The sequence below is a fragment of the Zalophus californianus genome, chromosome 6 (genome assembly GCF_009762305.2).
Source record: "Zalophus californianus isolate mZalCal1 chromosome 6, mZalCal1.pri.v2, whole genome shotgun sequence".
NCBI classification, from domain to species: Eukaryota; Metazoa; Chordata; class Mammalia; order Carnivora; family Otariidae; genus Zalophus; species Zalophus californianus.
In genome coordinates this window covers 84,205,228-84,230,587 of record NC_045600.1, presented here as the reverse complement: position 1 = coordinate 84,230,587, position 25,360 = coordinate 84,205,228, and the positions used below count along the sequence as shown (strand labels likewise).

Here is a 25,360-nt window from a genome sequence, read left to right as displayed (position 1 = left end):
CTGGGCTCTAAGGAAGATATGAAGAGATGTGTCTGAGCTTTCTACGAGAGCCTAACCAACAAGCACAAATCAACCTGACAAATGCTTTAACAGAGGTATATGCAAGGAGTAGAATAATAGAAACAGATGTAGAAGGAAAATTTTTTGCTTTTTAAGATGATGCTGACAATTAGGAGCCAATGCTTTTTAAAATCAAGTTCCCAGAACAGCTGTTTCTAGAATAGAATATGAATAAGATACAAGCATATTGCTACTAGAGAACATGTATTTAAATTAGCGTCCAGTGGCACCTGGCTGGATTAGTCAGTCCATGCAGATCTCGGGGTTCTGAGTTCGAGAGCCCCGTGTTGGGTATAGAAATTTCTTAAAAATAAAATCTTTAAAAAATAAATTAGCCTCCGTATGATTAAAACCATAGGCTGTAAGGAGGGGGAAATTTACACTGGCCTTCAAGCAGACATGTTGCTGAATACAGCTGTAGTCAGCATGTCTGTGAATATGTAGGAAACTATGATTGAACACAAATTTCAAGATATTAAGAAAACAAGCCCACACAGATACACTTGGCTGTACTAAATTATTTTCTTGGAAGTCATCAAATCCTTCACTGATGCAGTCTTTGTCACTGTTTCTTTTAATTAAGTGTGCAAAGATTAGAGAAATTTGCAGTCTTTGCTTTCCAGCTTTCAAGAATGAGCTAACAATTTAGGAAGATGGGGGTACAGCTGAACATGGAAAGCAACATGCTTGAAATTCACTTGTTATAGTTCTGATCACCACTCTTCCACTGTTTTGTAAACCATCCTGAAAATATTTTATGAGGGGCTACTAATATCAACTAATTCCCTGGGGAATTGAGAAAAAAATGATAAAGATTAAGTACAAAAATATGAAACATGCAAATAAAAGGCCTTCAAAGAATCAGTAAAACCTTCAAAACCAGAATGTTGCTTTCAGGTGTTATCTATCCCCTGCTGACTGGATTCAGTCCCTGCAGGACCACCACTGGGCCTTTACCTGATTTCCTCTTTCCCAGCAGCTTCCATGGCGTCCCAGTCAATCCGACTGACTTTCAGCGCTCAGGGCAAGGCCAAAGGCAGTCTTTTTAAAACGCCGATGGGACGTTTTTCTAAGTTACAACCAGGACTTCACCACTGTCAGGTCCTGGGAAATGGGAGTCCTCTCCAGGTCGTTAAGGAGTAGCAAATCTGCATTTACTCCTGGGTTTTCCAGGCCCAAACTTGCGTTTCTAGGGATTTAGTTGGTCACATTTTCTTGGTTACGAGCGCCCGACGAAGAACTGCTTTCATTAGGAACCAACACTGTCTTTCCAGTGTAGGGGGCGTGTACTCAAAGAGCCCTAGAGGATAAAAGTCAAGAGCGTGAGAACCAGGAAGTACCGAGACCGCTTGTCTGACCCAGGCCAAATTTCTGCAGGTTTATCTCAGTGACCGTGACGCCACAGATACTGAAAACTGACCCACTCTTTCAGTTTTTAATAGAAAGTGCTGGCCGGCTCTGTGCTGAAGGTTGATGTTCCCCGGTCAAATTCTGCAGCATCATACTTTTCAGGGCTAGAACGGTCTTTATAAAGGTCATATCTACTACAGTCGATACAGTTCAGTAAGTGCTTATACTCTACCACTGCCAAATTCCAGTCTTTGCTTAAATATCTCCAGAAAACCGAGAACTCACTACTACACACGAAACAGGCTGACTTACGGCTTCCCAGACTTCTGGCCCCAGCGACTGACTTTGGTCTAGAAGGGATGAGAGGCTGGGGCGAACGAGAGGAGGAGAGAACCAAACGCTACACTGGGTGCTTGCTTGGTCCCCAGACCCTTTAAGGGCCGGGAGAGAGAAGCGCCGACCGAAGCGGATGCGGCTTTTGGTGAACATCCTAATGCTCCAAGGTGACCGAGTTACCACGGGACTACGCCTGCGCCGTACGGTCTAAAACTCACACGAGGCCGTGACGGCTGCCTTAGGGAGGGGCTGCTGGGTGGCAAAACAAACAAGCACCGCGAGGTTTCGAGGACCCGGATGATCCCGCCCCCAGAGCAGAGCCGGAAGAGGGCGGGGCAAACCGGAAGAAGGTGAAATGCTTTCGGTAGGCGCTCCACGGCTGTGAAGATGGCGGCGGCTGCGTGGCTTCAGGTGCTGCCTGTCATTCTTCTTCTTCTGGGGATTCAGCCGTCCCCATTGTCGCTCCTCGGTGTAGGACCGGCACCTGTCGCCGCTGCCGACCGATCCAAGTGGCACATTCCGATACCGTCGGTGAGTGTTCACTTCAGAAGCAACTGAGCCTGGAGGAGCAAGGGGTGGGGCTACGGCGGCCCTAGGGGTCCATGAAGGTTTCGCAAAAGTCCGCTTCCGAAGGGGTGGAATTACCTGGAGCGTCTCTGTCGCTGGTTAGCAGGGACCCACCTCCCTGGAGCGGAAAGCCGTGCACTTCTGTGGGTAGGTTAGCGGGAGTGCCAGGGCCACTTCAGGACCGGAGAAGAATGGTGGGGCGGTTTCTTACCAGCTAAGTCAGAACTTTGAATGCTTTATTTGAGACGGGAAAGTTGATGAATAGGTAGAGAACGGTTTCCCTTTCAGCCGAAGTTTCACAGAATCCAGTGACCCCGAGTTGGATGAGAGAGATCTGGAAATAGGTGTTTTTCTTTTTTTGCTCTGCACTTTTTTTATTACTGGATGATTCTACTTACGAAGTTGTTTGATTTCATTGGAACTTTGCAGTGGTTATTCTAAGCTTTGCTGTGTGATTAGGAAGCCTAGGCATTATAAAAAATGTATTCTAACATGAGAATGGCTGAAATGGAAGAAATTGTATTCTAAAATTTGATATGGTAAAGGTAGTCTTTCTTTTGGACAATTTACTAGATAGGTTGACCCTTTCTGTCCCCCCACCCCCCTCCTTTAAACCTCATTTGAGTAAGAGCTATAGTCCTGCGAGCCAGCAAATCAGATGCACCCAGGAAATGCCAAAAAGCATTTTGTCCTTTTGAAACCACGGTGGCCTTTTTGTTTCATTCTGCTCTGCTCACTGGTTGTAATGTCCAAATCTTATTTGAGCTTTTACATAGCAAGCATTATAGCTTTTGTTCATTTGGTGAAGATCTTCAGGTTCTTATTTTTAGGTGTTGTTGCTAAAATGGTTACTAGTTAAATTCGTCTTGACTGCTCATACAGTAGTTTATTTGAAGAAATGATTGGATAATTCTGAACAGTGATTAGTGGGTAAAGGGAATAAACTAATTAAGGAGCACCTCCCATGAAGATTTAAGTTGGGATTTCTATCAGCTTCTCTCCTAGAGTCCTTGCTTCATGGCCTGTGGGGGAAAAGATTGTGTCTGCACCAAGCTGCAAAACTGCAGTTTGGATATGGTTGAATTTTACTAAAAGGAAGGATATTGATTTATTTTTTGTTAAGAAAACTAACTTAAACACTTTATAAATTTAGGTTTTTATAACAATTATATTCTGCCTTGGGAATTAAAGTGAGCTGATGCTAATTATCTTTCTCTCCTTTATCTTTGCAGGGGAAAAATTATTTTAGTTTTGGAAAGATCCTGTTCAAAAATACCACTATCTTTCTGAAATGTGAGTTTTTGCATTTCATGAAGTTTTTATTCGAGTTTTTAAGTGATCTTTAAACTTTTTAAATTACCTAGTTTCTATCTCTGACCTACTCTAAACATGAGCTTTAAAATTTAATAGTCTGGCACTATCTAGGCATAAACATTGTAGTGTAATTAAGGTCTTTTCAGTGAGTAATTTTCAGAATACTTGTGTGAACTTTATTTTCTTCTGTTTCTCTGGTGTTTACTATACACAGTTAGACAAATTATGTTGTTTGATTGTCTGCCTGGTGTTTTAATCTGTCCTGTGTTAGAGAGATACCACTGACTTTGCTTTTGTGTGCTTGTTAGATATTTACTGAACACATGACTTAGGTTTATCAGACCTTTGGCTCTGAATGAATATGTTCAGTAAACCTTTGTTTACAGAAGGAGTATTTTACTGTTTGGATCTTTGGAAGAGGAAGCTCTAAGATATTACCGGGGTATAGGGATTATATAGAACAAAACCAGTCTGTCCAGTGAGAAAACCACTGTATCTGAATCCAGAATATCCTGTTGCATATTTAAAAACGGCTTCCTTTTATTTTTGAAACTGGTTTTATTTTAGGGAATAAATGATCATGGATAGCTCTGTTTCGGGATCAGGGATAAAAGTTCATATCATCCATGTGTGCTTCTTTGCATGTCTTTATCCATGAAAGTGCAAAATTGTAAGTTGTAGTTGGATGATTTTGTTTTAATCATTTAGTAAGTAGTTATTAAAAACCTACTATGTGCCAGGCATTGTTTTAAACAGCAGGGAAGTGATAGAAAAGGCCCTCTCTCTTACTGAGCTTACAGTCTAACAGGAGTGAAGGGGGCCAGTAAAATTTCTATAAAGAATAGACTATGTCTACGAAAATACAATCTCTTGACTAATGACTTAAATTTGGTTTAAATCAGATTCCTGAAATAAACTGGTCTGTCTTGTGAGGTTGATGTGCCACATAAGAGTAACTTTTAGGGCGCCTGGGTGGCTCAGTCGTTAAGCGTCTGCCTTCGGCTCAGGTCATGATCCCAGGGTCCTGGGATCAAGTCCCACATTGGGCTCCCTGCTCAGCGGGAAGCCTGCTTCTCCCTCTCCCGCTCCCCCTGCTTGTGTTCCCTCTCTCGCTGTGTCGCTCTCTGTCAAATAAATAAATAAAATCCTAAAAAAAAAAAAAAAAAGAGTAACTTTTAGGGATAACAGTATTTGGTTTTTTGGAATAGCCTGACAGCCTGCATGCTCTTCTACCTTTTTATCATGTATAGTTTTTTCTTACCTGTATTTTGATCAACTGGTGCTTAGCCACCTTACACAAGCTGCATTATTTTGCAGTGTTTACATTTTATTTTTTGGGAGAATTTGAGGCTCCTAAAAAATTATATTGTCTTTCATTTTGTTACTTGTCTGCTTTCTCACATTTACCTTGTCTCTGATTGTATACTTTAGGGCTGTGGTATATAGCTTTCCATGAAATTGCCAGGACCATTTTCGTCTCTTAATGCCATCCATTCAAAGTTCTGAATGGTGTCTTTTAACATATATAGTATTATTTTTTCAGCCAAGTCTTTCTGCAGATCTTTTGTTTAGGGGATTTTCTTATTGGCTCTGTTGAGTTAATCCCATCTTTGTATGGTTCTTCTGAATAGTTAACAGTGAGATCACAAATATCCTTTTTATCATTTCCATAAATTCTATTTAGCACATCAGAGTTTTGTGTATTTTAATTGACCCTCGTAAAAGTATGTCACTCGAAAATTAATTTGAGAAAACAATTCAAAACAAAGAAAAGGGAAAGGTAATAATTTTAGGTGTGGACCTTTTGTTAAGAACCAAAAATAGATTCATAGATGCAGTCATGTTTATCTTTGTCACATTTGTATAAAGCAGGTATCTTCTAGTATATTTTCCATAATGCAGCTGGAATCAAAGATAAACTGACTTCCAGGTGGGACAGCTGATCAGTGATACGGTCAGATTTGTGCTCTCAAATTTTCAGACTAATGCCTTGGTCCACTAGAGTAATTTGTTCCAAACTATGTTTAATTAGTTATGAGGCTCTGACTTCATGAGGTTCCTTGAGGCCTCTCTTAAGGTGGGTTTTGGGAAGAGTCTTTCATTTTTGCTTTTGGTCTTCCTACCTTCCCCAGCCAGGTTTGTTTTTTTTTCCTTTTTTCTTTCTGTCTAGTTTTGGTATCTTTCAAGGTCTAAGCCATTAATTTTTCCCTCAGTGGAACTATTTTGAATACTGCCCTATGATGTCCTTAATGTTATTCCTTGTTTCTCCAACTAGAATGTAGCCTCCTACAGAGTCCTGTTCTCTAGCCTAACGCAGTGTCATGTAACTTTGTATACTTAAGTGCTCTGCTCAGTAAATAATTTGAATGATAATAGAAGACTGGTTTTAACTTAGGACTGCTATATCACTTCCAGGTTTTTTTCCAGCAGAGAACCAGAAACAGGTTTTAAGGCATAAAAGTAGATATACTTAAGCAGGTCAGAAACTTCTTTTGTGAACAACAGTACTTTTATCTGAAGAATATCCACTTCTTTTTACGTATATTACTTCAGTACCTTGTGTTCAGAGAAGAGATGGTCTTTGAGTATCTAAATTTAGCAGGAAAAATAGAATGTGGGGTAACAGTTTAGGAAAAATGCTTTGGGAATCATCTTTATTCACAAAGTTTTCTTCTTTTATAGTTGACGGAGAACCTTGTGATGCATCTTTGAATATAACCTGGTATCTGAAAAGTGCTGATTGTTACAATGAAATATACAACTTCAAGGTAAGGAATATAAAATTAACAGACTTTCTTGGACTTTAAATATCATCGTGTCCTACCGTATAGAGGAAGGAGTGTCATGTAGCTAGCAGGAGAGCTGAAATTAGAATCTTCTGTGCTTCCCAGTTTGCAGACCTACCATGCTAGCAATTCTCAAACTTTTTGGTCTCAACCCTTAAAAATTACTGCAGATTCCTGCTCACTTTGGCAGCACTGTAGGAATGCTGACAGTACTGAATCCCATCTTTGGCCCTCCATTTTGTTTATGTTTGTTTAGTTACTTCTCTTGTGGGGCTATGTGTTTCAGGCCCCTTGGAGATTATTATAACATAATCTTAGAAATATCCAAAAATCTATTATCAAGCTCAACACCCAGAGAACAAATAATCCAATCAAGAAATGGACAGAACACATGAACAGACATTTCTCCAAAGAAGACATACAAGTGGCCAACAGACTCATGGAAAAATGCTCAACATACTCAGCATCAGGGAAATACAAATCAAAACCATGAGATACCACTTTACACCAGTCAGAATGGCTAAAATGAACAAGTCAGGAAATGACAGATGTTGGTGAGGATAAGGAGAAAGGGGAGCCCTCCTACACTGTTGGTGGGAATGCAAGCTGGTGCAGCACTCTGGAAAACAGTATGGAGATTCCTCAAAAGGTTGAAAATAGAGCTACCCTACAACCCAGCAATTGTACTACTAGGTATTTATCCAAAGGATATAAATATAGTGATTCGAAGGGGCACATGCACCCCAATGTTTATAGCAGCAATGTCCACAATAGCCAAACGAAGGAAAGAGCCCAGATGTCCATCAACAGATGAATGGATAAAGAAGATGTGGTGTGTGTATATATATATATATATATATATACACACACACACATACACACACACACACAATGGAATATTACTCAGCCATCAAAAAAGGGAAATCTTGACATTTGCAACAATGTGGATGGAACTAGAGGGTATTTTTTTTTTAAAGATTTTATTTATTTATTAGAGAGAGAATGAGAGCGAGCACAAGAGGGAAGAGGGTCAGAGGGAGAAGCAGACACCCTGCTGAGCAGGGAGCCCTATGTGGGACTCGATCCCGGGACTCCAGGATCATGACCTGAGCCGAAGGCAGTCACTTAACCAACTGAGCCACCCAGGCGCCCGGAACTAGAGGGTATTATGCTAAGTGAAATAAGTCAGTCAGAGAAACAGTTAATATGATCTCACTCATATGTGGAATTCAAGAAGCAAAATAGAGGATCATAGGGGAAGGGAGGGAAAAATAAAACAAGGTGAAATCAGAGAGGGAGGCAAACCACAAGAGACTATTTTGCTTAAAGATTTTATTTTTATTATTTGAGAGAGTGGGAGAGAGCATGAGCGGGGTGAAGGGTAGAGGGAGAAGCAGACTCCCCGCTGAGCAGGGGGCCCAATGCGGGACTTGATCCCAGGACTCCAGGATCATAACCTGAGCCGAAGACAGACACTTAACCAGCTGAACCACCCAGGCTCCCAACCATAAATGACTCTTAACTCTAGGAAACAAACTGAGGGTTGCTGGAGGGGAAGGGGGTGGGGGGCTAGGGAAACTGGGTGATGGGCATTTAGAAGGGCATGTGATGTATGAGTACTGGTATTATATAAGACTGATGAATCACTGAACTCTATCTCTGAAACCAGTAATACATTATATGTTAATTAATTGAATTTAATAAATAAAAAATTTAAAAAAGTGGGGGGAATGCCTACCAAAGCCAGGATTGGGGGAGGCTTGTTTTGGCCTTCCATGAATCTGTTAGAGATAACATAGTCTTAACCTTTCCTGATGCACAGGTGGTGCCACAAGATCTAATTAATGATTAGCTGTTAATTAGGTGCATGCAAGCTCTTTTCAGGTGCATGGGAATCCTTTGATCTCACTACAGTGCCCTCCTGTGTGTCCGCTCACTGTATAATATCTATGGACTAAGGTCTGGATTTTGCAGAGAATAACTCTGCAACTGCTGTGAATTGTCCTCTGCCCATTTTCCTCCCCCTGTCAGTAAGTTACCCTGAATAAAACTCTGCGTAAACTATAGAGAGCTGCCTGCTTCGTTTTCTTGTCTCAAAATACTTTCTCAGTTTATGGAATACTTTATTGTTCCTCCTCCACCTTCTAACAAGCACATATACTAAAATTGGAACAATACAGAGAAGATTAGCATGGCCTCTGCCCAGGATGACACCCAATTCATGAAGCATTCCTTAAAAAAAATTACTGCAGTTTCCAAAAAGTCTTTTGTTCTCGTGGGTTACTGTATTAGAAATTAGAACAGAAAATACAGATATATGTATTAATTTGTTTTAAGATAGCAGTAACAAGCCATTGCATGTTAATACAAAAAACATTTTTTTAATGAAAAATGATTTTTTCCAAAAAAACACAGAAGAGGTATTGTTTTGTATTTTTGCAAAGCCCTTCATTTAATGTTGGATATAATAGAAGACAGCTGAATTCTTCTATCTTCTTCACTCAGTTTATTGTGATACATTATTTTGGTTGAAGTATATGTACAAAATGTGGCCTCATACAGATACATAGTTGGAAAAGGGAATGATATTTTAATAGTATTTTCAGATAATTGTGAATAGTGTTCTTTGATTTCTATACCAAAACATAACAAGTAGAGTTTCTTAAAGGTTGGTGGCAATGTGGAATCTGAAACCATATCAGTGAATTTTATTCCTACTCTTTTGTATTTAAATAAGTTGGTGTGTCATGCACTTTGGTCTTTTACCTATGTCTGATTTTGGTTATTTCAAAAATACTGCTTGACTGAATTTTATAAATCTTTAAAATACTAACTCATTCTACAATTAAGTTGAAATTATATTTGTTTTTTTAAAGATTTTATTTGTCAGAAAGAGAGCGAGCGTGCACAAGCAGGGGGAGTGGCAGGCTCCCCGCTGAGCAGGGAGCCCTACGTGGGGCTCAGTCCCAGGACCCTCGGTTCATGACCTGAGCCGAAGGCAGATGCTTAACCGACTGAGCCACCCAGGCATCCCGAAGTTATATTTGCTAATATTACCCTCCTGTCACATCAGAAACTCCCTCTTAAGTATTGGACACTGTTAAGCTCATTGTGAGGAAGAACAATTTGAAAGCTCAAATTTTATCATTGGCAAAGAGTACTCTCAGTTGTCTTCCTTGAAGTAAGAGCCTCCCTTTGCCCATTTTCAAGAAAGTATCTCCCAGATAACCAAATCTGAATTACTGTAGTTTGTCAGTTATTCTTTTTTTTTTTTGTAAGATTTTATTTGACAAAGAGAGGGCCAGAGAAGGAACACAAGCAAGGGGAGTGGGAAAGGGAGAAGCAGGCTTCCCGCTGAGCAGGGAGCCTGATGCGGGCTCAATCCCAGGACCCTGGGATCATGACCCGAGCCGAAGCCAGACGCTTAATGACTGAGCCACCCAGGTGCCCCTTGTCAGTTATTCTTTCAGGCAAATGAAGAAAGTGGATAGTTCAGGTTATAAGTCAAAACAGTTGTAAAGTGTTTTATCTCATTTATAATATTTTGCATATTGCCCATTTTGTCTCATAGAATATTAAAAAAATGCACAAACTCAAAAGTCCAGATTTAATAATGTTAATAGTTTTTACTGTTTCATTAAGGACATTCTTATGTAAAACTGGCATTTTATTTATTTATTTTTTTTAAGCCATATGTGATCGATTGTGATGACTACTGGTACAATTAGATGCCACTGCCTTGGTTCCTGATATGGGGCAGCAATTTTACCTATCATTACTTTTGCATTATCAGTACAAGGCAAATAGCATATTATTTTTTTATTAGTAGTATGGAAATAGTTTTAGACCTCATTTCAGAGTTGACATAGTACACTGTACTTGGGCACTGAAGATATATGGCTCCAAGATGGATATTTCAAGGCCTTTTCCGTTCTGTTTCTCGTCTCCATTTATTTCTTTTTTCCTTTCCAAAGATATTCTAACTAGTCTTTAAAAAATGTCCACCATCCAGTTGTTTTTTCAAACCTTAAGCTTTTTGATTTCTGCCTTCTGTTAGGGTTTTACATTACCTTTTTTGTGGTGGTGGTGATTATTTTTTGCTTTTGTTGTACAACATTGGATAGGAGTGGTAGGGCGAGGAAGACTAAAAGGACTGAAGAATTTAGAGAGAAATGATAATATGTCCAGAGTATAGTTTGAAGCATTATTGATCTTTTTCTCTTAATCACTAATTGAATTTACAGTTAAAAACTTGATACATTTGGGGCATCTGGGTGGCTCAGTTGTTGGGCATCTGTCTTCGGCTCGAGCCCTGCATCTGGCTCCTGCTCAGTGGGAAGCCTGCTTCTCCCTCTCCCACTCCCCCTGCTTGTGTTCCCTCTCTTGCTGTCTCTGTCTCTGTCAAATAAATAAATAAAATCTGAAAAAAAAAATTATGTTCTTAAAAAAACCTTCATACATTTGATACTTGGAATGAACTGGTCAAGAGCTTAGCAGATCTGGTCTTTATAGGTAAGATAAGTTAAGAATGTAAAAATTATGTTGGGTTGCCACAGGACAGAATTATAGAAATGACATGCAGATAGTTGGAGATGTAAAACTGGAGCGTAGGAAAAAAAGGGGAAGATTAGGGATATAGGTATAGGAGGAAAATCACAGAACTGATAGATGCAGCCACAGAAATGATGAGTTTTTTCAGAATATCAACAGTGGGCTATGAATAGCTACAGTAGTTTTGTGCTCTAAGCTTATGAGCACAAGTATATCTTTTTGTTGGTGTTGGCAGTTTAGTTTATTAACTTTTGTAAATATATTTTCTTGTGACAAAACCTTCTGGACTGACATTTTCCAGGTCTTCCTAGAATTTTTAGAAGAACTCTTTGTGAGCAATGGACTAGAATTCTGTACTTTAGAGTCTAAAACTGAGATTCTTGGATACTATTACACAGTTTTTATCTGATGCTGTTAACTTTTAAAATAGCAAATCCAAGCATGTATCTGTCCTATAGGCTATCTATTTGTTATCTTCTAAATACCTTACTTGTGAAAAGTATGTTGTATACTTTGTATTTTCTCTGTTTTTATAGGCAGAAGAAGTGGAGACATATTTGGAAAACCTTAAGGAAAAAAAAGGTTTGTCTGGGAAATACCAAACGTCATCAAAGTTGTTCCACAACTGCAGTGAACTCTTTAAAACACAGGTAATGTTTGATAGTGGTTGGAGGGAAATAGAAGAGGTGAAATGTGTAATATGTGTATTTTTGATGATTCCCCATTTCCCACTTCCCAATTCTTTGTTTTGATAGAACTAACTTAGAAGCGTGTTCCAAAGGTGCATAGTCAGCCACTTAGTGTTTATCTCATTAAAAAGAGGATGTGCTTTCCTTTGTGTGTAAAAAGCAAATCCCCATTTTTTTTATGGTAGAAAAAAAAATTTGCCACCATCTTAACCATTTTTAAGTACGCCATTCAGGGGCATTAAGTACGTTTGCATTATTGGGCAACTATCAGCCATCTCCAGAATTTTCATCATCCCAAACTGATACTTCATAACCTTTAAACAATAACACTCCCCTCCCCCATCCCTGGTAACAACTATTCTACTTTGTCTCCATGAATTTCAGTATTTTAGATACTTCAAAGAAGTGGAATCATACAATATCTGTTTGGCTTCTTTCCCTTGGTGAATTGTGAAATGTTTTCAAGGTTCATCCATATGTATCAGAATTTAATTCTTTTTAAGGACGAATTGTATATATATGTATGTGTGTGTGTGTGTGTATACACACACACCACATTTTGTTGTTTATTCATCCACTGATGGGCATTTGAAACATCCAATTTTCAGTTCTCTTGTCATCTCATCTAACTGATACGTTCTCAGAAAAATCAGTGTTTCTAGATTTTATTGCTACAGACCTGAACTCAAAGAGTTGAATTTTACACCTTTTTTTTTTTAAAGATTTTATTTATTTATTTGAGAGAGAGAGAATGAGAGAGAGTGCACAAGAAGGGGTAGGGTCAGAGGGAGAAGCAGACTCCCCACTGAGCAGGGAGCCTGATGTGGAACTCGATCCTGGGACTCCAGGATCATGACCTCAGCCCAAGGCAGTTGCTTAACCAACTGAGCCACCCAGGCATCCCCGCACCTTTTCTTGAGTAAAGGAGAAGAGGTGAATAATGTGTGTTTTTAATGCTTACAGGTACGTAATCATGTAAGTGGAATTTATATTCTAAAATTTTTTGATAGAAATAGGATCTAGCATCATTTTTTTGATAGAAAAGTTATATATTTTATGGGTGTTGAAAAGTTATTGTTAACTGTAGCCTTTTTGTCCTTACTGTGTTTATTGCTTTTGAATATTTAGCAAATTACCTTGTAGAGGCAGAGTTCACCAAAAGCTAGGTTTTCTGTCCAGTTACTAGAAGTAAAGTTGATTTATAAGAAGGCCTTAACTTAATAATTAGTGATTGATAAGCAAATGAAGTAATTGATAATTGAACTATAACAACTGATAATTGAGTTCTTGTTATAGCTTAGATTTTATGGGTTTGGAGGAAAAAGAAGATATCTTTAAAATGGTGAAAGAATAAGAAATCTAGAAACAGTGGAATGTTGAGTAAGCAGCTTTCTGTTAGTTTTCTAGCCTGGGAGGATTGATTGGCCTTTCTTGGATTTGATCATGGAAAGCTACCTGTTGTATGCTGTTGCCCAAGGTTCACTTTGAGATCTGCTATAATCTTTCCAGGGTCTTGGCATATACCCCTATTGCTAAGCTTACTTCTCCTCCTCCAGTCTAATGTAACAGGGTTGAAATACGTGTTCTAATTACTCAGGAGGGAGAATGCCTCATCTGCTGATAACTGATAAGAAAGGTAATTAGTGTAGTTTTTTTTAGGCATGAGTGTGTGGTGGTGGAAGGAGCACAAGAGTTAAAAATCCTACTTTCAAATCCCATTTCTGCATCTAAAGCTTTATAATGTTGAGCCATATTTTTCTCATCTGTAGCAAGAGGGGAACCATAAGATCTCTCCATCCTAAGCATTAAGGTTTTTTTTAATTCTTAAAAATCTTTAATTCTTAATAGAAAAATTGAGTGGCCAGTTTAGTCTGATACTATTTTTAGTTCTCTGCATGGGTTTATTCGCTTATTTATGGTTAATTGGAAATCTTTTGTCTGTCAGTGCCATATTATTTATTGTTACAGTAAGTTTTGCTTTAACCATTTCTGTGGATTTTGAACTATGCTTTTACTATTATACTTCTTTAACTTTAATGTTATGTTTCTTTCATAGAGCTTTTCTGGGGATTTTGTGCGATTGCCTCTCTTAGGAGAAAAACAGGAGGTAATTGTTTTCATTGTTATATATTTCTGAGAGTAAAGTAAAAATTCTGAATTAATTTTCTTTTCCTTTTTTAATGTTTAAAGGCTAAGGAGAATGGAACAAATCTTACCCTTACTGGAGACAAAACTGTAAGTATAGTAGGGAATTTGGGGCATTGAGCCCATATTTCAGTTTTCTTAGGTTTATGTGTTTTGAATTACCTTGGTATCGTACCATTTAAAAAAGAAACTTAAGAATGGAAGTTTAAACCCCAAAATGTTGGGGTGCCTGCCTGGCTTAGTCAGTAGAGCATGTGACTCTTAATTCTTGGGTTTGTCAGTTTGTATCCCACCTTGGGTGTAGAGATTACTAAAAAAAAAAATAAATAAACTTTAAACACCAAAATGTTAATAATGGTTGTTGTGGATAATATGAGCCATTTTTATTTTATGTGTTTCCTGCATTTTCCCTATTTGCTACAATCTATTGTTTTTGTAATTATCACCCGATAAATATGACTCATAAATAGGAGAACCTTTTAAGAAAGAACCTTAAACTCCATCTAAAATTACCTTTGGATAGAATATAACTGGAAGACAGTTTGGAAAATTGAAAAAAGATTGAAAATGATAAATATGCCTTTATTTTCATAATATACTTTCTAATTCATGATAACTAATTCCTCAAAACTTTACCTCTTAAAAATGTAGAGGAAATAAGACTGTTAACCATGTTGGGTCATGCTTTTTACAAAACTGATTAAAGTTTTAAGTTTTATAATGACTTTATTCAGACATACTCATCTCAGAATTCAGCCTTTTAAAACCTGTAATTCAGTTTTTTGTATAGTATATTCACAAGTTGTGCAACCACCAATCAGGATCTAATTCCATCACTCAGAAAGTCACTGTTTGAATATGGCAAAGCCATTAGCGGTTACTTTTCTTTCCACCCTTGTCCCAGCCCTAGGCAACCACTATTCTGTCTATGAATTTGCCTGTTCTATTCATTTTTATATAAATCTAATCATGCAGTTTGTGGTCTTGTGTCTGGCTTCTTTCACAATTTAAAACTGTCTTAACTTTCACTTCCTTCTTGTGCAGAACCTTAAGATCAGTCAGAGGTGAGTGATTAGGGCCTTCTCAGGCCTCTTAGGTATATGTGTATAGCCCCACATATATGTGCACAAATCTGCATGTACTTGTAGCCTTGTAGATTTTCAGGAATATTTTGGAGCTTTTCAAAGCCCCTATGGTCATCTCATTTCCAGTTTTTCCTTTTAAGTTTTTAGTCAGCCTTTTGATAGCCCAGCCTACTAACATCAGCTGAGGGGACAGTTGTGATCTATCACAGTTGCTGCTGAGTGCCTTTGACAGGGTCCTGAGTATAGGATCCTTTCCACTGAATGAGGCTGGATTAGGTCATATAAAAGATAAGACCTGGGAAAGGAGCTTTTCAGCACCTGCCAGACAGTTTTAGGGTATCTCCAAACTTGTTCTGTCTTTTTTCCAGTGCCTGCTAAACTGCTGTTTTTCACAGCCATTAGAGTTGTGAGAACTTTGGTTTTAAGGTGCTTGGAAGAGGGAGATGGGATTAGGATGAACAAAAACACCACAGGCTTGCTTTTCTTAATGAGACCCAACTGTTTTTCTTAAGGAAACACATTTAGGGTTGGCGCAAGTCTTTAGCTAATTTCTGGACTTGCAGAAATGTTGATTTAGATAATTTTTGCCCATGTTCTTGTTGCTTTTAGGGATGAGTGTATTTTCAGAGGTCTTCATTCTGCCATTCTGGAAGTATCCCCACTTTCCCTGCCCTGATTTATAGTTTATAGAATTTTAACCTAAAGATGAGTTTGGCGCTGCAGAACTCACTAAATTTTTTTTTTTAAACAATGTTGGTTTTTTTCTTATTGCTAATCTGTTCAAAAATTTAGAAAACATACATAAATGCAAAGAAGAAAATAATTATCTGTAATACTACCACACACTGATAGAGTTTAAATATATTTACTTTATAGTCTTTTGTCTCTGAGCATGCTTATATTTATTTAATAATGGGACTCCTACAATATATATTATGTTGTAACTTTTTTTTTAGCTTGGCAGTGTAACATGGACATCCTTCCAGTTTAGTAAATATCGTTATGACATCATAATTTAAGTCACTGCAGAGTATTTTGTATGAATACATTGCAGTTTGTTAGCAAACTATCTGTTGTTAGACATTTATGTTTCATTATTTTGCAATTTTAAAGAGCACTTCAGTGATTAATTTTGAAGATTAAAACAATTTTTATATTCTGGTTTCAAAAGACTTCATGTTGGCAAACATGTTGCTTGTATAACGTAAAAGTAAAAATCCCTTGTAATTTTATTTTGTAGCAGTTCAGTGTGATTACACAGAACACATGCATATTGACCAAAGTGAGATCATATTATATATACTGCTATATAATTTTTTGTTTTCACTTAATAGATTGGTACATTGAGTGCTATTTTACTTTTTTCATGGTTGCATACTATTTCATTTTACGATGTATATTGTTTTGTTTCCAAATTTTCACTATTATAGCTAAGGTCCCATTCATAATGTGTAGCTGTATCTTTGTGCACTTTTTTTTTTTTTAAGTAGGCTTCACACTGGGGCTTGAACTCAGGACCCTGAGATCAAGACCTAAGTTGAGATCAAGAGTTGAACATGCTTAACTGACTGAGCCACCCAGGCACCCCGTGCACTTTTATAATATTTTCTTAGCCTTAATTCCTAGAGGTGGAATTGCTAGGTCCAGGTGTATGCACAATTTATAAGTTTTTTTTATATTTTGTCAGTGTGCTCTAGAGAAAAATTATAGCAATTTATTGTCCTAAGAAAATTGGATTGAGTTTCCCTCTTTGCTCACAAACAGTGGCTATTATAATTTAAAACAGGTTTTATGCAGTTTGTCAGGTTAAATTGTTGTAAATTGTATTTTTAAAAAATTATTGTTGAGGCCAAACATTTATTTTGTGTATAGCATACTTTTATTTTTTTTAAAGATTTTGTATTTATTTTTAAATAATCTCGACACCCAACAATGGGCTCAAACTCACAACCCCAAGATCAAGAGTCACATGCTCCACCGACTGAGTCAGCCAGGCTCCCCCTGTGCATAGCATACTTTTAAATTCTACTCAAGGCTTGAGCCCTGTTCCTAGGGATTAAAGCTGGCTGAAAGATGACCCTGTTGAATATCACAAGTAATATTTAATGATATTTAGTCAGATTATAATAAAAAGTCAGAGATTTATCTGTCCTTTGATCATTCTTCCTGAAAATTGGGCCCGAGAGAATACTTTAATAATCCTTTATTTATTCATTCATTCATTCATTTATTTATTTATTTAAAAAGATCTTATTTATTGGAGATTGAGCACAAGCAGGGGGAGAGGAAGAAGCAGGTTCAGGGAGACCGACATGGGGCTTGATCCCAGCAGGCTGGGATCATGGCCTGAGCTGAAGGCAGATGCTTAACCAACTAAGCCCCCCAGGCGGCCCTGATAATCCTATTTAAAGGGTAATCACAAGTTCAGCACTACCCCCTTTTATTAAAGCTCTCAGAAAACATGTTTTTCAGACAAAGGGGCCTTTCTCTGTCCTTTTTTTCCTAAGAAGATGTAATGTCTTTATTAATTCAGTTTTATGGTTTGATTTAAGCAGTAATGTGATATATTTACCCCTGTAATGTTTTTTAAATTAGTATATTTTCTTTTTTAGAGCAGCTTTATATTCATAACAAAATAGAGCAAAAGGCAGGGTTCCCACATAACTCCTCCACAAACGCACTCAGAGTCCCCCACCATCATGGTCTTGCACCAGCCAGTGTGGCACATTTGTTACAATTGATGAATCAGCACTGACACATTGTTATCAACCAAAGTCCATAGTTAACATTAGTGTTAGTTCCTTTTGTTGTATAGTATTTGGTTTTTAATAAATGTAAAATGACAGATAAACACCATTATGAGAATAGTTTCATTGCCCTAAAAATCCTCAGTGCTCCCTCCACCTAGTCATCTCTCCCTTCAAGCCCCTGGCATTGATTTTTTTCTTTAAAGATTTATTTATTTGAGAGAGTGGGTTGGGGGGGGGCAGAGAAAGGGTGAGAATCTCAAGCTCACTTCCCGCTGAGTGTGGAGCCCCACATGGGGCTCAATCTCATGACCCTGAGATCATGACCTGAGCTGAAATCAAGAGTCAGATGCTTAACTGACTGAGTCACCCAGGTGCCCCTGATTGTTTTTTGTTGTTGTTGTTGTTGTTTTCTTTTACTGTCTACATAGTTTTGCATTTTCCAGGATGTCTTATAGTTGGAATTATGTGATATATAGCCTTTTCAGACTGGCTTCTTTCACTTAGTATTTTGAGTTTAAGGTTTCTCCATGCGTTCTCATGGCTTGATAATTCATTTCTTTTTAGTGCTAAATAATATTCCACTACTTGAATGTACCACAGTTTATTTTATCCATTCACGTCTTAAAGGACAATTATGAAGGAGCCAATAATAGTACCTATCATATGTGGTTGTTGTGAGAATTAAGGACTATAGTAAATGTTAAACCTCTGGCAAGAGTGCCTGGCATATCTTTTAAGATTTTTAATTGGTATTATGTTCTCAGTATTCTGAACTAGACTTGTTAAAGCTTGGTTACCAAGACAAAACTTGGCATATCGTTATTTTTACAGGCTCAAAATATGTATATCCCAGAGTTAGATGGAAACTTTGTCAGATGCTGGAATATGAGAATTAATGAGTCCCTTTTGAAATTTGTAAGAGGTAGTTTTAAGGTGTATAAAATTAGTACCAGAGCAGCTTATTACGCCAAATTAAATTTTATTGGTTAATGCACATGTAAGTTCAGGAAAGGTTCAGTTAATTATGGGTGAAGGACATGATGTACCTATAACTTTAAAGCTTTAACTTTTTCTCATAAATTGCTCCTTAATTTTGTCGGAAAGGGGCCTTTAGGCAGAGATAAATCAATATGTGATTCAGCATGGAATTTATGTTCTTAAGTTACTAAGATAACCTAGTAAATGTATTATAGCTGTAGAATCATTAAATCTCCTTTGACACTTTGGATTTGTATCGTGGAATATAATTTTTGAACTCTTGTTTTGGCCTTTCTTGGGTTGTAGGATAATTTGAACATTTGAGAAAACCTGTGGCTCCACAGGAAAACACATAAATATGTAAAATCTGTTATCCATGTTGAGGGGTTTTATAGATCAATGAAGCTTACCCAGAGGTGTCTGGGTAAAAGTTTCTTTTAATTTTAAGACCAGAAGGTAATAAATTGTAAGTCTAAGTAGCAATACCTTTTTTCACACAAGGAAGAGGCCAATAATTTTCTGTGTTTATCTCCTTAATCTGTGTTTTAGTCTTGTGGTTGTGGGAAGGTCCATAGTCCATCTAACAAGTATGGCAACAAATCTTTTGAAGGCTTTTTGCTTGGGCTATGTATAAACTGACTGGCCTTGGAACGGATTCTTCCCAAGTGACAAAGTTTACAAAACTAGTAAACATGGAGGCTGTTCCCTCCACTTCCTTTACTATGAGGGACAGTAATTCCATGTAGACTAGCCATGATTAAATTTTTTTCTTTAAGATTTTTTATTTATTTTTGGCAGAGAGAGTGTACAAGCAGGGGAAGCAGCAGGCAGAGGGAGAGGGAGAAGCAGGCTCCCTGCTTAGCAGGGAGCTCGGCAGGGAGCCCGATGTGGGACCCTGGGATCATGACCTGAGCCAAAGGCAGACGCTTAACCATCTGAGCCACCCAGGTGCCCCAATGATTAAATTTTTGATAAAAATGTGAGTCCTTTTCAGTAGAAATTCTGGTAGTCTTGAGAATGACGTTGAACAAAGGGAATTAAATTCAGGAGTTAGTGTTTATAATATAATTCACTGTCAACATCATGGGTGTTTTTGTTTTGAGGTGATTTAAATCTGCTTACTTTATCTGTGTAAAATATAACCAAGTATCCTAGCATGGCTTAATGAAATAGATTCAATTTAGTAATTTTTAGCTGAGGTTTTCCTTGTAAAAAAAATATGTTTATACATGATTTTTGTGCATAACAAGATATAAAATGTCCTGTCTTTCAGTAATTTATAGTCTAACATACTTTATTGTATGCACTGTAGGCCTGTTTGTTTTGTTGTGCCTACTCTTTTAATGAATGAAAGTGAAGAACTCAGCTGTGTTTCTGGGCACATTCTAGAAGACAATTTTCATATTAACATGTGCTCTTAGTTCTTAAGACTTGTAGATTGATGTCTTTTTTTTTTCTCCAGGCAATGCATGATCCACTGAAAACTTGGCAAGATGCACCATACATTTTTATTGTACATATTGGCATTTCCTCCTCAAAGGAATCCTCAAAAGAAAATTCACTTAGTAATCTTTTTACCAGTAAGTACATTTTGTTCCTTTTTACCATTCATCTTATCCAGTTGTGTCATGCATGATGGGTAGTGTAAAATTGCTTTAATGGAGGGAATAATTAAGAATGTTTGTTGTGAGGGTGCCTGGGTAGCTCAGTCCTTTAAGGGCCCTGGGATCGAGCACCCTGTCGGGCTCCTTGCTCGGCAGGGAGCCTGCTTCTCCCTCTGCCTGCTGCTCCCCCTGCTATTTTTATCCCAGTGAACCAACTTTTGTTAGTTTTCCCAACTGTATCTTTCTTTTCTATTTCATTATTTCTTTTGTTTGACTTAATTAAAAAAATATTTTTTATACATTGTTGCATTGAGTGCTTTTAATTCCCAATCCAGAAATGGGTTTTATGCTTTATAGTTCTATGGGATATAGCAGTTCTAGGTAAACCAGCGGGTGGCCCTGCACAGTTGCCGGACCCAAGATGTATGTGTATCCTGTATTTCTAGGCCCATAGCTTTCTAAAGAGTAATAGTCTAACGCAGTAGTTGCCAACATTTACTTTCAACCTTCTTTCTTTGAAAAGGATGGAAAAGAAGCCCTGTTCCATTCCACCTTAGCCTCTTCATGCATCAAATCTGGCTCTGCTCCTCCTTTTCCTTAGAATCCTGCTAGTTTTGGTGATCCCATAGGAAATGCACTCCCAACTGCCATAGCTTGCTTTTCAGGCCCAGAGTCAAACATGACCATAGCTTCAGCCTCTTACACTGTTCTGAGTTTTTGTTCAGTTTTGATATTTGGAGATGTTTATCTTGTTTTTGAGCTTATGTCCTTATTTTGTTTTGTTTTATCCATCTGTTGTTTGGAGCTAAGAAGAAGGTACTTTATTTTTATTTGTTTTTTTAAAAAATTTTATTTGAGAGAGAGCAAGCATGAGAGAGAAAGCAGGAGTTGGGGGGGGTGGAGGGGAGAGGCAGAAGCAGACTCCCCGCTGAGCAGGGAGCCCGTTGCAGGACTCGATCCCAGGATCCAGGGATCATAACCTGAGCCAAAGGCAGACGCTTAACCGACTGAGCCACCCAGGTGCCCCAAGAAGAAGGTACTTTAAAGCATGGACTTAACTATGCCATGTGAAATTCCCAGAATTCTCTGGAACAGTTTTATCGTCTTTTTTGCCTTCATTAAGTCCTTGATGTCTCCCCATTGCCTGTAAAATGTCCACCTTGTACAGCAAGGCTTATAAAACTCTGCAGCTTGTCCCAGTTTACCTTTTGCTATTGGGTGCGGTCTCAGACTACATGTTCTTTAAATATATATCATGCATTTTCACACTTGTCTTTGTTCATGTTATTTCTCCTGCCCAGATGGCTTTTTACTTTGTTCTGGGAAATACACACTCATCCTTCTAGGTCTGGCTCAGAGGGGTAGTTCTCTGTCTTGCTTTCCTACTTTCTCTCCCTTCTAGCAGCTAATCCACTAGATGGTGGAAGACAGCTTCATCTTTTTATCTCCTCTGTTTTCTGTAGTGTGTGTCACATAGTAAGTGCTTAGTAAATGTATTTTATATTTTAACATAGAGCTAGGGTTATCCAAATTTTCTTAAAGAGCCCGATAATAAATGTCTCTAATACAGCTACCCAACTCTGCCATTTTTGTGTGAATGCAACCATAGATAATATGTAAGTGAATGGATGTGGCTGTTTACCAATGAAACTTTATTTATAAAAAGTAGGTGACCAAATTTGCCCATGTGCTGTATTTTGCTCACGCCTGACGTAGAGTAAGCAAAGGATATATAAATATTCACTAATTATTTGATTTGCTGTTTTATTAAATTAAGAAGGTATAGGTTTAGTAACCAGTGTGCTTAAAGTTTTTATGATTGCTATTATGGGGTGCTCCTTTTGTTCATATGAATGTTGGACCTGGTTTACTTTTTTTTTTCTTTTTTTTTGTTGGCTTACTTTTAATAATGGCATGTCTTTTTTGCTTGGTAAAAACTAGGAAATTTTTGTAGAATAGGCAATTGTTAGTCTGTCTTCACAGACTAACACTTCTCACATAAGTATCAAATCAGACCTAAAATAGCTTTATCAATTACCAATTTTAAAAGTCATAGTTTTGCTTCAGTAAGGCAAATCTATCTTTTAGATTCTTGTTATTAAATACTTTATAAAAATAAACCACTTTGTTATTAAGTATTTTCTGAAAATGAGGGGTGCCTGGGTGGCTGGCTCAGATGGTTAAGCGTCTGCCTTCGGCTCAGGTTATGATCCAGGGGTCCTGGGATCTAACCCCAACCCCACGTCGGGCTCCCTGCTCAGTGGGGAGCCTGCTTCTCCCTCTCCCACTCCTCCTGCTTGTGCTCTCTCTCTCTCTGTCAAATAAATAAAAATCTTAAAGTATTTTCTGAAAATGATACATTAATGAAGCAAAGTCACATTAAATTGAAGTAGGTAAAAAAAGTAGTAAACAGGAAAATATAGGTAAGGATAGTTAGAAGACAAGAGGACAGCAGAATGAAGGACTGTAATCCTTTATTTTTCAAAGCACATTAATGATGTGTTGTAAGAAAAAGTTTATACGAAATGTGTTTGGAATTTAGAGGAGCTGGGCTGTGGTTCCAGTTGGGGTTTGTGGAGGAAATACCTTCAATCTAGTCTTTACAGGATGTGTGTCTGGGAACTGGGGGCTTTTCCACTGCTGGGAGCAGAGGCCTGTGCAGGACACAGCATGAACCATGAGAACACCTCAGGAATTTCAGAGTGCTCTATAAATGTATTAATCACCAGAATTGAAATGGTTAAAAGTAAATAACCCGATGGACTTTTCATTAATTTCATCAGACAAATTTTATGCAATGTTTTTGTTTAATTTCTGCATCCTTTACATTAATTCTGAGGACTGTGTTTTGGCAGTGACTGTTGAAGTGAAGGGTCCCTATGAATACCTCACGCTTGAAGAATATCCCTTGATGATTGTAAGTGAACTTATATTCTTAACATTACATGAGTTTAGCTTGAAAGATTGTCCATGTTTTATGGCAATATTCTTCTTTAAAGAATTGTTCCTGAACAGTTCAGAAACACTGCTTTGTAGTTTTGTACTTCTTTCTAAAATATGACCTTGAGAGTGTCAGTGAATCACTCTGTGCCTCATCTGTAGAATGAAGAGGTTGATGACTTGAGGAATTTCAGAATTGGAAAGTACCTCAAAGATAATTTCAGATCACACATTCTTTCTAGAATCTAGAGTGGGGCACTTCTTACCGCCCTGTAGATCACATTTAAAGTAACTAAATGATGACACTTAGGTCGTGTGTATGTCAGTGTCCGTGGGAATAGTCTTACTCTGTTTTCAGATTTCCTTTGTTCATTTCTCTTCTTTTGACTTTGATAGTTTTCCCACACTGCGTTTCATTGCCTTCAGATGTATCCTAACCCTGCCATGTCTTTCTTTCCTCTTTAGTGTTCTCTTCATTTATGTAATGAAAAGGCACTTTTAATGCAGAAGAATGGTTACTTTTAATGATAGGTCCTTAGGTAGTTTCTCTCTGTGCAAGAGGAGATAATTTTTTTGTGGTAGTATTGAACTTCAAAGAAATAAAATAATTATTCTTAAAGTAGGAGGTAAAATGTTATTAAGGTAAATTATTATTAAGGTAAATAAATTAAGGTAAATTTTCTTCTTAAAATAAATATATATATATATATATAGTTTAAGACTACGTATTAATTCTAAATTGGCTCTTGACCCTAATTCTCCTTTTTATTTCTTACCCATTTGGATGACAGTTTTTCATGGTGATGTGTATTGTATATGTCCTGTTTGGTGTTCTGTGGCTGGCGTGGTCTGCCTGCTATTGGAGAGATCTCCTAAGAATTCAGTTTTGGATTGGTGCTGTCATCTTCCTGGGAATGCTTGAGAAAGCTGTCTTCTATGCAGAATTTCAGAACATCCGATACAAAGGAGAATCAGGTATGTAACCAAAAAAATGTTTACCCGTCTGTGAACGATTGGCAGGTAAGACGTGAGTTTTCCTCGGGTCAACAGTCATTATTAAGTGGATTTAACTTTTCAGTTACTTAATTATTATTAAGTAATAATAACCTAAACATAATCACTATGATTGTAACTTTTGTTTTTAATCTCATAACTTAACGGGTTCAGTGATTTAAGAGTGATTGTACTGAAATACATACACACAAGTTATAACAGTAGTGGCCATATTGGGTAAGATTATCACCATCATTGAATCTCAATTGCCATTGATTTTTAAGGCACCATTATTATATTATACATCTAAGGAGGGAAATAAATACTACCAACTTAATAGTAAGATGCCATTGGTGATAAGACCTACTTTGATTTCAGATAAAATATGAGGGAGAAGTGCCTCTAAGAATTGCTAAAATATAGTAATACCAAGAAAATAGGAGGGTGCTTATGGTTCACTAAAGTAAACAGGTAATGACAGAAATTATTTTGTACTGAAGTTTTTTGTGATTAGCTTTGGCACTCTCTCATCAGACCATTTAATTATTAATGATTATTGTTGTAAGATTACTAATTAGAGCTTTCCCTATCTTTGAAAAGGCTTGAAAATAGTAGATGTGAGAATAATTTGAAAACTGCATGTGTTTGTGTTTCGTGCTTTTCAGTGTATGTATATTTTTTCAATGTGTATTCCCCAGTTTTTAAAAATGGGGGAAAAGTTCTGTAGGTGTTATAAACTGTCCATGTAGGTGAGGTATTCTGTTGAGGTTTTAGTGAAGCAGGGTTGGGAGGGAAGGTGATTTGAGTGCACCCAGATTGCTCTTCACATGAGCAAGGTAAGTGAAATCAGCTTGTGTACTTACAAGAATTGCAGGAGAGGTATTTTTCTTTGAACAGGACTAATTCCAATGGTTATTCTGAAGAGCATTAGTTATCTAGATCCACATTCTGGTTCTGGAGTCAAGCCTTTTCCCAAACCTAGATTATAGCACTCTTTATCTCTTCTTTCTCAGTCCAAGGTGCCCTGATCCTTGCAGAGCTGCTTTCAGCAGTTAAACGCTCACTGGCTCGAACCCTGGTCATCATAGTCAGCCTGGGATATGGCATAGTTAAGTAAGTATTAACTTTTTATATGGAGAGGACATATTAAAACACTGATTAAATTGAAACAGTATTGCAGGATCCCATTGTAATTCTGAAAGAATTGGTATA

General features: G+C 37.6%; 2 protein-coding genes and 1 pseudogene across 17 annotated transcripts in view; 2 read left to right on the top strand and 1 right to left on the bottom strand.

Annotated features, from left to right (window-relative positions):
* GANC (glucosidase alpha, neutral C) overlaps window positions 1–2,218 on the bottom strand; it is a 70,112-nt gene extending 67,894 nt beyond the window's left edge. For 12 of the 13 annotated variants that reach the window (XR_003515738.1, XR_003515740.1, XR_003515739.1 and 9 more), the window contains exons 1-2: window positions 1,723–1,910; window positions 1,018–1,360 (exon numbers count right to left, since the gene is read on the bottom strand). Coding sequence is in view for 8 of the 13 variants with exons in the window: in XM_027570581.2 (XP_027426382.1) it covers window positions 1,018–1,046 (29 nt within the window). In the remaining 5 variants the exon portion in view is untranslated. Of the gene's footprint in view, window positions 1–1,017; window positions 1,361–1,722; window positions 1,911–2,087 lie in introns of those variants that run through there. The other variant, XM_027570582.2, reaches the window with a different exon arrangement.
* TMEM87A (transmembrane protein 87A) overlaps window positions 2,088–25,360 on the top strand; it is a 42,259-nt gene continuing 18,986 nt past the window's right edge. For 3 of the 4 annotated variants that reach the window (XM_027570595.1, XM_027570596.1, XM_027570594.1), the window contains exons 1-10: window positions 2,088–2,277; window positions 3,546–3,606; window positions 6,310–6,395; window positions 11,501–11,614; window positions 13,710–13,760; window positions 13,844–13,888; window positions 20,074–20,191; window positions 23,071–23,132; window positions 23,947–24,130; window positions 25,162–25,261. In XM_027570595.1, the coding sequence (XP_027426396.1) occupies window positions 2,134–2,277; window positions 3,546–3,606; window positions 6,310–6,395; window positions 11,501–11,614; window positions 13,710–13,760; window positions 13,844–13,888; window positions 20,074–20,191; window positions 23,071–23,132; window positions 23,947–24,130; window positions 25,162–25,261 (965 nt within the window). In that variant the 5' untranslated portion in view covers window positions 2,088–2,133. The remainder of the gene's footprint in view (window positions 2,278–3,545; window positions 3,607–6,309; window positions 6,396–11,500; window positions 11,615–13,709; window positions 13,761–13,843; window positions 13,889–20,073; window positions 20,192–23,070; window positions 23,133–23,946; window positions 24,131–25,161; window positions 25,262–25,360) is intronic. The other variant, XM_027570597.1, reaches the window with a different exon arrangement.
* LOC113910641 lies at window positions 8,555–8,654 on the top strand (annotated as a pseudogene).